The 16,893-nt window shown below is 40.3% G+C and overlaps 1 protein-coding gene across 10 annotated transcripts in view; it reads right to left on the reverse strand.

Moving 5' to 3' along the window:
• The window catches only part of neo1a (neogenin 1a), a 149,921-nt gene extending 133,996 nt beyond the window's left edge, over positions 1–15,925 (reverse strand). For 4 of the 10 annotated variants that reach the window (XM_027153093.2, XM_027153092.2, XM_027153091.2 and 1 more), the window contains exon 1: positions 15,432–15,921. In XM_027153093.2, the coding sequence (XP_027008894.2) occupies positions 15,432–15,519 (88 nt within the window). In that variant the 5' untranslated portion in view covers positions 15,520–15,921. Of the gene's footprint in view, positions 1–15,431 lie in introns of all 10 variants that reach the window. The other 6 variants (XM_027153094.2, XM_027153098.2, XM_027153095.2 and 3 more) reach the window with 3 other exon arrangements.
• Between the last annotated feature and the right edge of the window lie 968 nt (positions 15,926–16,893).

Genomic DNA, 16,893 nt, shown 5'->3' on the forward strand with positions numbered 1-16,893 from the left:
TCTGATGACTAAAGCAATTTCGTCTGCTTTTTCTTTCGGAGTCGATCCGTAATTATGTTATTTCTGTACACAGTCGGATTCAGGGGATGCGAGATGTCATCCCTCATTGGCACGCTCGAATTATTTGTTCATTAGTGCATTAATAAAATGAGTAAATGACAAAAAAAATAACGACAATAACGGTTTCAGAACATCGCGCTGCAACGTTTAAGACTTTCATATATTACTCATACATCACAGAGTAACTGCGAGCTTGTGTATTAATCCTGACGGCTGACAGTGGGGCTGTTATGTCGCAGTTGGGGGCACTGTTACAAGCCAATGATTAATAGCCAGAGAAATTAATCAAGATTCAGGTGCTTCAGGTCTTATAGTTTCTCAACAGCTCTTCAAGGAGAAAAATTCAATCATTTTTTTCAATACGTGAAGACATTCGCTATAATACATATGTATCACAATATATACGTGTCTATATAGTTACTGTGGTTACTAACAACCTGCTGGCAAACAGTAATACAAAAAAAGCACAAATAAATAAATAAATAAATAAACTTTATATTGATAAATGCAAAAATACATAAACTTAAATATTGAACAATAAATCTAAAAGAAAAAGCTCTAAAAACTGTGCAGAAAAATTCTCTCTTTTTCTGATTCAGATCAAATTAAAACTGTAAAAGTATTTCGTTGTCACACGTTGCTATACATTGCTCAACAATATGCATGAAGCTATACAGCAATAGATTTAAATTAATTAATTAATTAATAAAAATCAGAGTTTGAATGCATAAGCTATCAAGGCTCATAATTATTAGTATTTTTTTAAATATGTTATAATAATATAGAGTACCAAACCACATCTCTCTTACGCATTTAGATGGCATAAAACGATATCTATAGCATATCCAAGCAACAGTATATTCCAAGCTATTATAGGAAACAAGTATACAACAGGGAAGGCTGATTCTTTTCCTATAACCACATGTCCTGCAGGGTTTTATTCCTCTTATTCAACAGCAGCTTTATGATAACAATTTTTGATCAATTTAAGAATGACACTGTATTAAAGCTGGAAATGCCTGAGCTGAGCTTTAACTTAAAACGACCTCCTGACCGTTCAGGATCAATCAGTGCTGTGGTATGAATCCTACTGCCCAGCCCTATGTTATACATTTTTCCCCCAATTCACTCATGATAACCTATGTAACCCAGCAAAGCCCAACCAGCGTTATGTCCCCATATTTCATTCCCAGAATTACTACAGTTTGTCTTAAACTCATTAAATCACATTGAAATGATAACCTGGAATCCCGAGCACATCAATGTCTAAATTTAAGATAAGAACAGTCTAGACTATGGGTTCAGTGATGGACTAAAACGTCCTTTCTGGCGCCAATGGGTGGTCCAGTCTCATACAGATCTGTCTAAAAGTCTCAGATGTGGGAAAAAACCACAGTCGTTTTGCTCCTCAACCTTTAGCACGCTCCGAAACTCTGAAATGGACGTGCTCACAAAAATAAAATAAATCAATGAAGAAATAAACAGCCTGAAACCAACACATTTAAACCCAAGACCTTTTTTTTTTAAAAATCTGAAAACAATAAAGACTTCAAGATCCACTGGAGAAATTCCACATAATGTTCAGTGAAATGAAATGAATGATGTCAAACATTACCAACGCCACCATTCACTCTTTTCAGAAGTACAGCCCATAGAGGCTGAAATGATTTCTGTCATTATGATTTTCTTTGCTTGCTAACAATGAACGTCATCTTTGTAAAAGCTGTCGAGACTAAACATCAAAAGATATGTCTAGAATTGTTAAACATTCAGTAACAAACAACTCTGAGCTGAGTGAAACATGTAAATTCCTCATGGACAAACTCATTAACTGGGCAATTTAACGTTAACTTATAACATTAGCACAGACAATGAGTCTATAGATATGTAGATAATTGTGTTTGTATCGCTTTATAGAATAATAATACGTTTTAGAATAATTGCTTCAAAAAACTTGAGGTAAAGAAAGCTGCTAACATTAGCAAGCTGAATCACTAGTGAACTGAAAGCTGATTTCAGTGATCAGTGTGATTTTGTTTTTGTGTGTGTGTGTGTGTGTGTGTGTGTGTGTGTGTGTGTGTGTGTGTGTGTGTGTGTGTGTGTGTGTGTGTGTGTGTTCAATATCGAACTTAGTCAAGTGAGACGAAAATCAGAACTAGACGTTATCAAGAAATGAGGACGAATGACCACAAAGAGTCTCACAAACCTGAGGTAAAATTCTGACAGATTAGCATCATTAGCATCACTGACAGATAACAAACCATTTTACACTCACTGCAGTTGCAGTTCGTTTGCTCCGTAAACTCTACTTGTGCTAATATTTTAAACTGTTTGTGTGACTCCACTCGAGTTCCTTTCACAACACGGTTGTTGTATCAGAAGTAAAATGATCTACCTCGAAGTGTGAAATTCTTATACTATTTTGTTGTACTGACTGTGTTTCAATAAAAAAAAAATCTTAAAATAAATAGATATTAACCGTATTCAGGGGGTTTCTGACATCACAGGTATTTTACTCCCATTAGAATCATTAGACTTTTAAGTACTGTAACAGACTATGGAAAGATTTTACCATTTATTGCTTGTACACATCACCAGTTCACACCCACAACCTCATAACGTAATGGAAAATAGACACGGGCTCAGCTAGGTTATGGAAATTTCTGGATTTGCATTAGGAAAAAAAAGTCTTAAAAAGTCTCATTTTTCCTTAGTGCCTTCAAGATGTCCACATTAAACACCTTTTTTCCATAGATCTAGCACCCTCGGTAGTATGCTGAGACAGCAAGCGTTGGCTTTTTTTTCTTCGCACATTATATGGCTGGCAAATCTTGCAGTCTTCAGAGAAAATTATTACATGATACTACGCATGCCACTGCTGCCAGCCTTGATTGCACAGCATTCAAAAAAGCGTCTATTGAGTTTGACAAGGATAAAGGAGGGAGGGGAAAAAGAAGCGTGGTGCCCCCTACAGAGCAAGACTTGTGTCCAGAGGCGTTGTTTTCACAGCCCGTAACAAAGAGTGCAGATAAATCATCTTTCTAAGACACTAAATATGACTGGCGCTTTGATACAATGGCACTGATTCATTTTGTTTTTGTCTAAAAAGAGATGCACGAGCATCACTGATGTGCCGGCTGAGAACTTGATGGGAACAGAGCGTAGATGTATTGGGGGAAGGGTGGAGAAGCAAACGTTTTGACAGCGCGGAATGGGGGAAAGAAAGCGCTATCAATTATTAATGGGCGTCAACTGCGTAGAGAGACGGATCTAATGTGCTCTGATGGTAGAACTGCAGCTTAATAGCAAACCACGATCGGATGGTCCGTCTTTACTTACGGTGGCCTTTTCAATGCCATGCCTCTCTGCACTGCAGACATTTTTCATTTTTTGCTATTCTTTTACTTTCATGTAATTGTTTTGAAGCGATATGAGATTTGGCTGGTACGCCATATGGAAGGCAGGTACAATAACAGCTTGCATTTTTGCTGAGAACACAACTTCAAAGAGCATGCAGACCCACGCTCAGTAATTTCATCACTTACGGTTGTGGAAAATAGCTGGAAAATCTAAGTTTGTTGGAAGCCACAGACTTTTATAAACAAGGCTTCAGGTCTCGCTACGTGACAAAGTCTAGATCAACGATGGCGCCACAGTGGCCAGACCAATACAATCCAACACCATGAGGTTTGGGCTAGGAGACACCAGATGATGAAGTGGTACTAAAACACAAGATGATAGATGCAACGCACAGCAGAATGGAGAAACAGGTAAAATATAGACTGTGCCAGATCCAGCGTAAGACTTGATTTATAATGTAACAAATTGAATGCAAACCCAGCAGGCAGCGGTTAAAGATGTGCCCCCTGGGACATCAAGAGCACATAAACGAACCTCAAATGTTCCCGTGATTGGTCATGCAGCATCTTCCATCCCCCATTCTCCTACAGACGAACATAACACGCCATTCGCAACAATACAACAAGCAGTGATTGAAATTCTGCCCCACAGGACGCACATTCTGATACGCATCAGGGGAGTTCCAAGTCCCGAAATCACTTAACTATAATTAAACTTACTCTCGTACCAACATCCGCTCATGAAATCTCTGTAATCAACGGTTCCTAATATCCAGGATACACTCTTACATTATTTGGTCCTGATATTATTCAGCATTAAAAGCTATTCTTATAAGAAACAAAAATTAAATCGGTTATGCGGTTTCATAAAGCAAGTTCAAAAGACACGCTTTTGTTTTCCAAGACGTTATTAAAACGTGTAAGGAGAGACCAGCCGAACAGCCAAAGATGAAGCAAAATCAGACACAACAACCTTAAGGCGAGCCTACTACTCAGTCAAAATACAGCTCGATATTTACAAACGTCTTTCACAAGGGCCGAGACACAAGCAAAGAACCAGTTCATGTGCGTACTTTACATCAACGACGAAACCTTGTCACTCTTCTTTTCCAGTAATTTGATCTGTAGGGGGGAAAAAGATCGACATCGACTCCGCTGTTCACTCAACAGGACTTTGTTATTTTAGTCTCGAGACAGTCGCCTCTTTGGTAAATGTCAGGCAACGTCAGTGTGCAGCTTCTGGCCGGCGAGTGCTCATTTCCTGCTGTTATTATCATTACCACTAAGCCCATTCATTCTGGTTAAGAAAGAGTGGAGGGGAGCAGTATTTACACAGCGGCGAGAGTCACAGGGCCAAGGCTCGCTAATGGCTTCCTGCATTTCACACAATTGTCCTTCCTTTGGGAAATCTTATCAACATATCCCACTGCAGTGTGGTCCAAAAACCACAAAGAACAAAAGTCACCAACTTTTAATTAAATGCTATTGAAATGGGTCCTGCTTCCTTTTCCAGTACTATTTCACGTAAGGCAACAAAAGATTGAAAGTAATGAACCCGAAACTGTAAGTGAGCTTAAAAATCTTCATCGCTAGATCATCTCCAGCACCTATATTTCAACAACAGGGGATATGGTGGATGCGAAGAAACTAATAGTGGTGATAATGCAGTCCTGGAAGCTAGAGATCAAGGCCAGCTGGAGAAGACTTGCAGACTTTGTTTCATTTAAAGGTACTACTGAACTCAGCACAGACTCACATACAGTGTGTATCTTAGTCTTTCCCTCAGGAAGCCTTTAAACTTTGACCCTTTTTGCTATCCAACCTGGCTGAGAATCATTCAGGTGTGGGATGATGTGGGTGGCCCTCCTCAACCCTATCACTGATATTCACCATCTATTCTAACGTTGGATCGGATATAAATTCATTACATTTTCTTTTACAATTCAGCACAACAGAAAATGTACTGTTGACACCCTGAACCCATCACCTCATAAATAGTTTTATTCTGCTCAAGCACCAAAATGGTCTGGAATTAAACAGTCAAGCTTTTGGAAGAAATATTTTTTCATTTTGTCAGTGAAATCAGATTATTTGAATGGCCATCCATACAGTATACAAAAGACAAAAAGCCCTGAAGGTTGGGAGATCATTGCTTACAAACTAGAGAAAAATACAGAATGCTGCCGTGAGTTGAAGCTGAATGATCTTTGAGCAGCTAGACCTTCCGTGCTAGACATTTACATGCAACCGATTAATCCGTTAGCAATAAGATTGATGGCTAAATCGGATAGAAACGCGTTAACAGATCCAACAGGGTTGAAGCTGAAGTGAATTTTTTTTTTTTAACAAAACGAACAAAGACCTGATATTTTCTAAATCGGATCCGAAAATGTTTTGCAAACGTGTGCAGTAAAGTATAGTGATGTGAATGCAGTATAGTGATGTGAATGCGACGACAGACTGCTCTGGATTTGCATAGACGCTTTATTCGGAACATACGCCTTCCCACTGCTCCGGGTGTGTGTTCACGGTGTGTGTGTGTGTGTTCACTGCTGTGTGTGTGCACTTTGGATGGGTTAAATGCAGAGTATGGGTCACCGTACTTAGCAGTATGTCACGTCACTTTCACTTTCACTTTCATATAAAGAATACGTCTGGAATCTGCGATCGGATTGACAAAAATAAAGAAAAATGCCCGAACACAAAAATTTTATGTATTATAGATTATTTGGACTGTAAAATCTGTATAAGTGCAAAAGGAGAAAGACGGTATAGAAAATTCTTAAAAACCTCATCAGAAAAGCAGTAAAGCAGCATTTATGGCAGGAGAAAAATAAAGCCGGTGAAAAGGGTGATTTTACTTTATATCTCAGGGTTACAACCTTGTGATCTGCTGTTGGGAGTTTTACACTGCACTCCTTTTTGTGCCCTTTGCAGTATGAGTTAACCTCAGAATGATGGCAGTAAATGAAAAGTGAATTTGTTCGAGCGTTAAGACCGAGTACAAAAACACTACCCTAAGGAAGCAGGACAAAATGTTTCATCATGAATTTGACACTAATTTCCCCAATTTTTAAAATCCAAGCCGAGAGAAAATTCTAGCTTGGAGAGAGAGATTAAATACTACTAACGTATTAAATTATTCAAAAGCTCACTCGAAATAAAAGTTTCAGCGATCAGAGGTAAATAATAAGATCGGACCGTCGGGTGTCGTTTCATTCGATCCGTTCTTTGGGCGTAATTAAAAAGAATTTCGTTGTAGGCTCCAGGTAGATAAACGTGTGTTTGAATATCTTTCTGACAAACTCGTTAAGCTTTTACACTCACAGCTGGCGTCCTGCCTTAATGGCATTGCAGCTCATCAAAAACATGTCTCCCTGAGGTTCTGGGACATGTGTCCATGGGTCCAGTGCTGGAATGCCAAGTTTACTCTGCAGGTGTTCGTCCTGGCTTTGTCCCCAGCATCCTTATTTTCCTGCGGGTAAAATCTAATCCATCACAGGTCAGGGGTCGAGGTCTTGGGGTCAGATGCCAAGGACTGAGCGAGAGCATGGACAGCTGCTTTCTATCACTCCTTTGCTTATGTCCTTAAACTAAACGAAACTCTTTGGATCTCATTGTGCATGCACAGCAGAAGTATGCCCCCTTCACCACAGACACTAAACCAGGCCCCCTGGATGGTCCCATAAACACCAATGAATAATGACTTGGAACGCTTTGAACAGCCCCAGGGGTCATATATATATATATATATACGTGTGTGTGTGTGTGTGTGTGTGTGTGTGTGTGTACATCGACAAAAGACGTGCCACATAAATAAATCCTGTGACTTGAAATCACAGAGAAAGAAAAAACAACAACAAAAGGCTTTGGCAAATTCCATTATAATTTAATTTTGCTCTGTAAACCTTTTAGTGTTTGCATTTATCCCTAAGTAAGCACCGTGAGAGATGAAAAATTCCATTACATGACAGCTGCGCATTAAAGAGGCTGTAATGTGCAGTCCCCACACGCTCTCTGACTCCTATTAGCGCCATCAGGATCAGCAGCGAGGATCTCACGAACCTCCCAAACGGCTTTCTATCCACCTCAGCACTTTCAGACTGCAGGTTCACCTTGGACGTGATCACGCGGCATGACAAAACCGGGGCCGGATTCAAGAGGAAGGACGTTCTATAAGCACTAGCAAACCACAGACTTGAAGATTCGCACAGAAAGGTTAATTATCCAAGATTATAGACGGGGGAAAAAAATGCGGAATTAAAGAGTAGCATCAGCAGCCATTTTTTTTCTGTTTTTTAAAATACCATCTGTCTCGCCAGCTTGCTGGACGCCCCCTAAAGGGGTCACCTACAGAAAAATATCCGGTATTTAAAAGCTATTAAAAAAAAGATGTGTATTTTGGTCATTTTTTTGCATTTCAAATACATGACAGACAGAATGAGCGAGTCCAACAACTCCAAGGATCTCATTACAAATCCATAAAGCATGTTGCCCCATGATTAACCTAAACCTGGCTGGCTTGCCGTGTCCCGAAGGAAGCGTGTGTTAGCTTTCAGCCTCCAGGGTTGTTAGATGTTGTAAGATGGGCAAAGCCAGGTGGTGGATGAAAATTAGCAGGTTACCAAATTGCGGGAGAATAATGAGGGGAGGGAAAATTAATTAATTAATTAATCAAAAATAAAAACGCATTTGGAACTGAATCAACCTTCCGTTCCGCCATGTTAGAGACCGAGCTTCATCGTCAGTTGGAAAACCGTAAGAAATGATGCTGTACATCGAATTCAAAAGTTGCGCTGTTTGATATTTTAGTTAAAATCCCCATGTGCTACTTTGCCTCCTTGGATCCTATAAGGGAATAAGAGCAAAGTGTTTGCTTTTGGAGCCAGGCGGTACAGCCTGGCCCTTTCTGGACCTTTGAGATAAACCAGCTGCCAGCCTCAGCACAGCGGAGATCTTCACCACGTTTGGAGGTGCCAAGAGCCACAGGCTGCGTTCTGGCAGGCTGGCAGAGTGTTTCAACACACTCACAATTCTTCCTCTGTGATGGACCCTACACCCTACAGCACTTCAAGTGTGTGTATTTTTTTCCACTGATCTAGAGGGTGGGCCCCCGCAACGCCCGTCAAAAGCTTCCCAGTACTGTGACTGAATGGGTACACTTAAGTCATTTCCAGTGATCTTAGCTTTTGGATTTGTCGAGTCTTTATATAGAACAGCGGCTCGTGCTACACGGCCGGGACGTTAACGGCATGCTTTCTTCGTACGTCGCTTTAAAAGATAAGAATAAAACAACATAGACTTGGGAAACTTATCGCAATCGTTCCAAAACAGGCTGATTTGATTCTTTGAGCAAACCCGAGAACTGGATTATTCCAGGCAGATTTAGTTGTTATGAATAACTGCATGTGCTCCAGTTTTCTCCTGAAAGGGCAGACAGATACATCAAGCCACAAAAAAACATAATCAGCAAGTGAACAACTGGATAATCCCATTAAAAAATATGTCTTTAATTCACGCAGACAGTTCAGTTTAGCTTAATGTCTTGGTTAATAAGGCTTTGCGTTGTCTAACGAACGAAATAATGCCTCTTTTTTCCCCCTTTATTATTGCTAAAGAAAATAAAAAATTACGCACATGATATCCTGTAATTATACTGTGGCAGTCAATGGTGATCTCTCACATCCCTATGTTAATGCTTTAATTAATTCAAGGCCTCACTATAGCAGATACATTACTCCAATTTAGCAATTACATTAGCAACGCATTTAGTAACGCATCGTGCAGGCGAGTTTCTGTTTATTACGCCGGTGTCGTCTTGGTAACAAGTCAAGACGACATGCAAGTCTGACACCAGCTTCAAAGAACAGACAAATCCCAGATTATGCAAAATTGTAAACATAAATCAGTAATCCATAAAAGAAGAACAAGCCCTGGGACATAAAAAAAAGCAATGCTATGGTGCACATTGTTTTTTCTATGGTTTATGTATAATGTAACTTTTTTGATTGACCGTGATGCTATGATGAGTTTAGAATTGACTAGGAATCGTTTCATGTCCATGCTGTGTGACTTCAACACAAGCATCATAACGTGAGCGTTTCCAAAGGGATGCACTTATTTCCAGGGATTTCAGTACAGCGCAACAGATATTGCGTCATCGGGTAGGCGTGGCTTATTTGATAATCTAACCCTAACCCTAACCCATAACTGTAGTTTTTGGTTGTTTATTTGTTTTCTAAAATAAATCTACCTGTATAACTGTTTTGTCCTTCGTAGTATGCTCTTTTTTTTGAAAGAGGGCGTTTTTCCACGGCCTCCGGAAACACGCCCACTTTACGTCGTGGTAACGAAACCCCTGGAATTTAGTGAATGCCGTTTCCAAAGCTCGTCTAAGCCGATATTCGAGGGCGAAGTATTGCAGCAAACGACTCAACAATGTCTCAGATACAGAAAACGACCACAAAATTCAGAATCCATAAAATGTAGGTCATGTTTTTTTTTGCAGACGTGACAAGTACAACGAGCCGAGCACCCACAGGTTTGTCCCAAGATGAAATACAACTCGGAAAACAGGTCAGAAACTAAATTCCAGTCCTCTTTTGCCATGACTGATGATCTATGAGAAGAGAAGAAAAATGGATGGAGAAAAAGAAAAAAAAAGACCGGTACTAATTAATCTGTTGTACGGCTACGAGCTGAAGTTCCGCCTTCGCTCGGTGGAAAACCGAGCAAACTGGGTCAGTGTTAAATGGATTCAAATACCGCCTCGTCTAAACCGGACCTCACCAACAGCTTTCATCGGTGCGAGGTTGGAGTTTACTTTTGTTCTGGTTCGTGTACCTCAAAACAATTATCACGGACTGATAAGAGAGCGTTCGACTTGCTAGCCTCTTAAAATCCGTAAAGCTAATTCTTGGAATGCAGCCAAAGTGACAGATAAAACAAGATGCTCGACTGAAGAGGATCTACAATGCCAGAAGGCAACTGGGAAATCAAATTAGGATGATTTACAGTTTGCCAGGTCCTTATTATTCACTTTAAAAAATGTATGAGATTGGGATATCTGCCAAAAAAAAACAGCTTGAGATATTGTTTTTCCTGAAACCTGGACGGAAACAGCGTTAAAACTGTAACTTCAGGACGTTTGCGGGTCGGCGCTGCTTTTTTGTATTGTCTTGTAGTGTTTTGCAACACTTTATGTTGGTAGTAATAACTTTTTTAAGTGCTTAGCTCCGTTTTTGTTCTATGTAGCACCGCGGTCCTGGAGAAACACTATGTACCGTGTCTGCTTTATACGGTTGGAAATTACAATAAAAGTGAATTTTTGCGGTGTTCCGTTGCACTAGAGGGTTACACGATATTTAACGGGTTCGCCAGACTTTGATGAGCTTCCATGTTCTCTAGTCCAATTTTAGCTTTAAGGAAAGATTTGCTCAGCAACGTTTCCTCATCTCCAGGGAAGCAGGGAAAATGACCAAAATGTAGTCAGGACCAGGCTTCGCTCCACTGAGCAGGACTTTTCACAGCTCGCAAGCACCATAATCCCTGCCAGCTGCTGAAAGCTGGCAAGAACACGGCAGCAGAAGTTCATCCTCGGAACAAGCCAGAGTGGAACAATTAACAGGTACCAGGAACGCGATTGGTTGGTGGCATTTAGCACATAAGCATTTGCTTTGAATTTTAAGCAACGACCATTAATTAAGCAGACTGTGGGTAACTCGTGCAAGTTGCTGAAAATGCAACATCTGATTGCTGCTTATTCAAATTCTAATTGCTATTTACCAAGCTGTCAAGTTGGAACCAAACTGGAATAGTTATGACCACTTGCCTCAAACAGTCTCGTTTTGGTTCCAATCGTTCAGTCGTTCGTTCGTCTCTAGTCACCGCTAAATCGAGGTCAAGCTTGCTGTAGATTCCAAGCCCCTTAGAACCACCAGACATAGTAATACACCTTAGATGGGGCACCAGTCCAATCACAGATGACAACACACACACACACACACACACACACACACACACACACACACACTACTACTAAACATTAAATTAAATTAGTCACAAGTCCACTTCCAGACTTGTTTTTGGTAAATGGTAGGAACCCAGAGAACAGCGCACAAACACACACAGACATGGTTAGAACATGCAAAACTCTACAGACTCCACAGTAACCTGAGCTTGACCCGGGAATCCTGAAGCATTGAGGTTGCAACGCTACCAGCTGCACCATTCTGCAAACCTTTCTTGTTCCAAACGCTCTCAGTTTTTACTATCCACCCAGATATTTATTCATACAAGTATCTAACTCGCAAACCATGTGATCTCAACCATCTCAGCTATTTTTGCTGCACAATAAAAGAGGGAACGTGATATCGGGGACGGGTCGACACGGACTCGTGCTAAATATAGGACCGCTCGAGGAATACATCAAGGTATCCTACTGAAGCAGATCTTCTAGCATTATACCATCTCAATGAAACCGTCCTATGTACCGTTTGGGGTAGTGGTTGCTCAACTGGTTAAGGCTCTGGGTTGTTGATCGGAGGATCGGGGAGCACAGCCAAGCTGCCACTGCTGGGTCCTTGTGCAAGGCCCTCAACCCTCCCTGCTCCAGGGGCGTTGTATCATAGCTCCCTGCACTCTGACCACAACCTCCTTAGTTGGGGTATGTGAAGAAAAGAATTCCACTGTGCTGTAATGTATATGTGGCGATAATAAAGGCTTCTGTGCCCCGTTCTATTGTATTCTATTCTATATCATAAGCGAACCGTAAGCGACTACATACAAAATACGTAGATGACCTCTGTTTATAGCAAGAACATCAGTAATCCCTTAACTCCACAGCAGCGGAAGACTTAGAGGAGTCAGTGCTAGCGACTGAAAGGTTGCGAGTTCAAACGCCAGAGATAAACAACTAGGCTCTTGAAGAATGCACATAATGCTGAAGTTCTTAGCTGTATGCGTTGGCTAAATCACTATGCCAAAGAAATACAGTTTTAGACCTAATTAGAACAATTTTCTTTGTATATCCATTAAGGCTTCCTTACACAAGTCTCTTGATATTTAGACTTACCATGTTGCGAGTCTCTGTGCCAACTCCCCCACCCTCGCCTTTCTCAAAAACTCAGAGAGACTGACAGCTCTCGGGGAAAGAAAAGCTGTAGATGACCAGCACGTATCTCTTCTCTCCTGAATATGAAACATGGCTTGTTGCCAACAAGTCCTATCATCCATGGCGACAAATCACGCACATTGTCAATCACGGCTCATTTAAAATTCCTTTTCCAACATCTCATTTGCACATTAGGCAATTAGCCAAAAGCCTATTGTCCATCTAAATTAATAAAGCAAACCAAAGGCTGGCTCTCTCACCCAGAGGGTTATTGTCGGCGTCCTCCTTCCAGAAAGACTCGCATGCTGACGAGTCAGAATTTATTACGTAGATGGTTTATTTTTTTTCTTCTGACATTTGAGAACATACGGTTAGATCACTAATCCTGAATTACGATTAGAGGCTTAACAACAACAAGCTGAGGCAATAGCAAGCCAGGAAAAAAAAAGCTCAGACAGGTTGAACATCTACTCAGCTGACAGAAACGAGCTCACAGGGACAGGACAGAGGCATGGCGACAGGTCACAAACACTTATCCTACAACCAGGCCTGATGAAACGCTTCAAGTCATATATAATGATATATTACAAAGCAGACATTTACAGAGGTATAAAAAAAAAAACACCCAACAATTTTAAATATCACAGACATGTTTATATACAGCTTGAAGCAGACATATAAATTATACCATGTGCTACATGGAACGACTGTGTGCATCTGCAATATATCGCAATCCCATGTGAAAGAGCTCATTTGCATTTCGTAGCCTGCTGCATAATCAATATCGCCAACTGCTTATATCGCAACGCGAATATCAAGTGATATATCGTACAGACGTAACTGAAAAATAACATCGCTGATGTAGGAGCCACTAGAAAAGTCTGAAGAGGCGCAAACCGGTGGCCTGTAGTCTGGATACAGACCAAGGGAAGGATTTCACTGAACAGAACCAGGTACTTAAAAAAAATAAATAAAATAAAATAAACATGATTTTAGGCATTTATGTAAAATATTAGCTGAAAAATGCTCATTGGACCGTATAGACGTCATTCAGGTTTAAAGAATAAGTTTTAGAACTGGACGTTTAGGTGAGAAATTGAAGCTGAATACAGCAGGTAATAATGGTAGATAGTCTTTTCTGGGGTAACTTAAAAATTTTAAATGTAGAAAGGCGTTTCTAGAACAAGAAAGTGTTTAAAAACCAGAATACAATCTCAGAATGAACCCAATAAACAAAAGACCTCCAAGGCCATATTTTCTTCCTTTGGGGTAAAAAAAAACCCACAAAAAGGTAGCGGATTCCAGCTCGGTTGACTACGTGCAACGCAACACTTTAAAAATACTGCTTATGGTTCACATTAGCCCTCAAAGGCATGTTTTAAATAAACAGATATTTGCAGACGGGCATCCAACAGTTAGTAATTCGAAACTCGCTGCTCGCACACAGATCCTTGGCCAATTCTCTGGAACCAATCAAAACTCCCAAAGGGACTCCCTGTTCCCCCTTAATCTCAGGCTTTTATTACTTCCCAGACACAGTCTACCCGTTCCTCCCAGCCCCCATCCCTCTCTTTTGTACTGATCTGCAGCAAAGCCCTGGATTTCTTTTAACCACCGCACGGCGCTTCTGGTGCAGGACAGCAGCTTTCATCAGCTCCCAAACACAAAACATCTCTGGACTGGATTCGAGCCTCGTCTATCAGCTTCACACAAGGCGTTTCAAATTATTCATCTTCTGCCAGGACCAGAAAACAGGTCCAGATTAGACGTGATATTAAAAAAAAACAAAAAAAAAAAACAGCGGAGAAACAAACTGCTGCATGGTTTACTTCTTTTTTTCTCACGTGATTCACGTTTTAAACAAAATTAGATGAAAAAGGGTTTCCGTTCCTCAGACCTTAACTCCAAGCCACAGATGTCTTCAGGCTAAACATGTGTTCTGTGTTTATGTAGGAGAGTTTCACCATTCATAAGTAAATCATCTCACCCAAATAAATAGAAATAGGGACATTTTAGCAGGCGTATAACCTCATGATTCATTCTTTTAGCCATCCATTAAAACACTGTATATGTGTATGTTTTATGCATACACAAACCCACCAATGTGCCATAACATTAACAATATTACTCTCATGGTAATTTAATAACAATACCATTTCATTTCTTCTATAAAGCAAAGCTTTACTTTTTCCATTACTTCCCTATGTGAATAAAATGACAAATTATCTATTAGAAGATCTAAAATGAGAGTTTAATATATACAAGCATGCTTTTTAGTGATCTAGAATGTAGTATGGTTTTAGCCATTTTACTCAAGCAAAATGATGTGTGAATGATGTGTGAATTGGAGATTAGGTTATGTGCAAACATATTGGTGCAAAATAGCACATCTGGAAAAGGAAAGGAAAAAAATAATGCACCTAAATGCACACCTGGAAAGAAAAAATGCACCTAAATGCACATCTAGAGAAAAAATGCACCTAAATGCACATCTGGGGGGGAAAATAATGCACCTAAATGCACATCTGGAGGAAAAATAATTCACCTAAATGCAAAACTGGAGGAAAAATAATTCACCTAAATGCAAAACTGGAGGAAAAATAATGCACCTAAATGCAAAACTGGAGGAAAAATAATGCACCTAAATGCACATCTGGAAAAAAAATAATGCACCTAAATGCACATCTGGAAAAAAATAATGCACCTAACTGAACATCTGGAAAGAAAAAAATGCACATTGCAACTTTAAAGGCTGCCCATAAAAGCACTGATGTCTACGGCTCCCAGCATGGACTGACTGTTCGGATGCTGTTCAGATCTGAGCCACAGTCCAGGACCTCCTCATTTTATGAAATGCACAGATTTTTTTTTTCCAAAAGCACATAATTCCAAGCACTTACCTTTCAGAGCGCGTGCAGCAGGCGCGAGCGAGCACGCAGAGGTGAGGCAGAGGAGAGAGAGGAGCACGCGCGCTCCCCGCTCCGCCATCACTTTCAGCTCAAACGAAAATGTTTGTTTCGTTTCCAACAAACGGCAAGAAATATTAAGAAGACGATGAATAAAGCCACCGGGAGATCGTGTTGAAATCCGGCCCCGACCCTTTCCTTTACACTTTCCCGACCGTACAGTTCAGCTCGAGCGCCTCTGAAACCATCCACGCGCCGCTCACTTCGGGGGGAAAAAAGTCGCCCCGGAAAACACGGAACTGGAAACTTCGGTCCCGGCGGAAAAAATCACATCAATCCATTCCGGCGGCGGGTCGAGGACGAGACACGAAGCTCAGAGATATCACAAAGTAAACGTTCCGAGAAGAAACACACTCGCAAAGTGTGTGTGTGTGTGTGTGTTTTGTGTTTGCCCCGAGAGCAATCTGAGCAAAATGCCCCGGCTGGGTAGAGCAACAGTGGCGTGGAATTCAGCTCGGATTCCCGGAAAACCTGAACTGGAGTTTTATACCCGGAACATGGATTCACACGGAGAGCTGTAAACTGCGGAAACAGTCCGCACGTGACGTCCTACACACTCTAACGTCTAGTGTATGAATTTTAAAGCCCCAAATCACATAAATATGCATTATTGTAGTCCTATAACACTTATGTGTATCTATATATACCTTACTGGATATTCTGTATATATGCTTTCCTTATTACCTTCTACTTCTTGTTCCTTTACAACAGTGTCTGCACATTATCAATGCATCAGAACCATTTACTTGTACTTTTCAACAATGTCCATGCATCTTTGCACTGCTATGGCCTTTATGTTTATTTACTGTACATGTGTTTACATATATATCTATACCTATATATTACATGCTGTACATATGTTTACATATATAATGATATATACCTATATACTGTATATTACATGCTGTACATATGTTTACATATATACCATATCTATCTATCTATCTATCTATGTATCTCTATATATATATATATATATATCTTTTTTTTTCTTTCTTTTAATCCCAAAAAGGCAAAGTGTGGAGTGTTAGGCATTTCATGCACTCAACTCTCACAGCTTTGTTTGCGTAGCAGAACAGGCCCGGAGCTACCAGGCACTGACACTGGATGAAAAAAAAATGAAGATGGCTGACAACACTCTGGAAGACAAGACATCTTACAAATGTGTTAAATTAACCCCTTGCACAATGTGTAATGTTAAAAATTCACTGCATTCTGCTAAAGCAAGCGGCATTTGATGTCATTTGCCATGATCTGGGGAATGTCTTATACTTTTACTAACAAATGATAGTGTTCCATTTAAAAAGATATTACCCTTCTAATAAACATACACTAAATGGTAGAATAGATTCGGTCATAATTTAAAAGTGTGAGTGGCCATGTTGATTTATGTCAC

Source organism: Tachysurus fulvidraco, chromosome 2, assembly GCF_022655615.1.
Source record: "Tachysurus fulvidraco isolate hzauxx_2018 chromosome 2, HZAU_PFXX_2.0, whole genome shotgun sequence".
NCBI classification, from domain to species: Eukaryota; Metazoa; Chordata; class Actinopteri; order Siluriformes; family Bagridae; genus Tachysurus; species Tachysurus fulvidraco.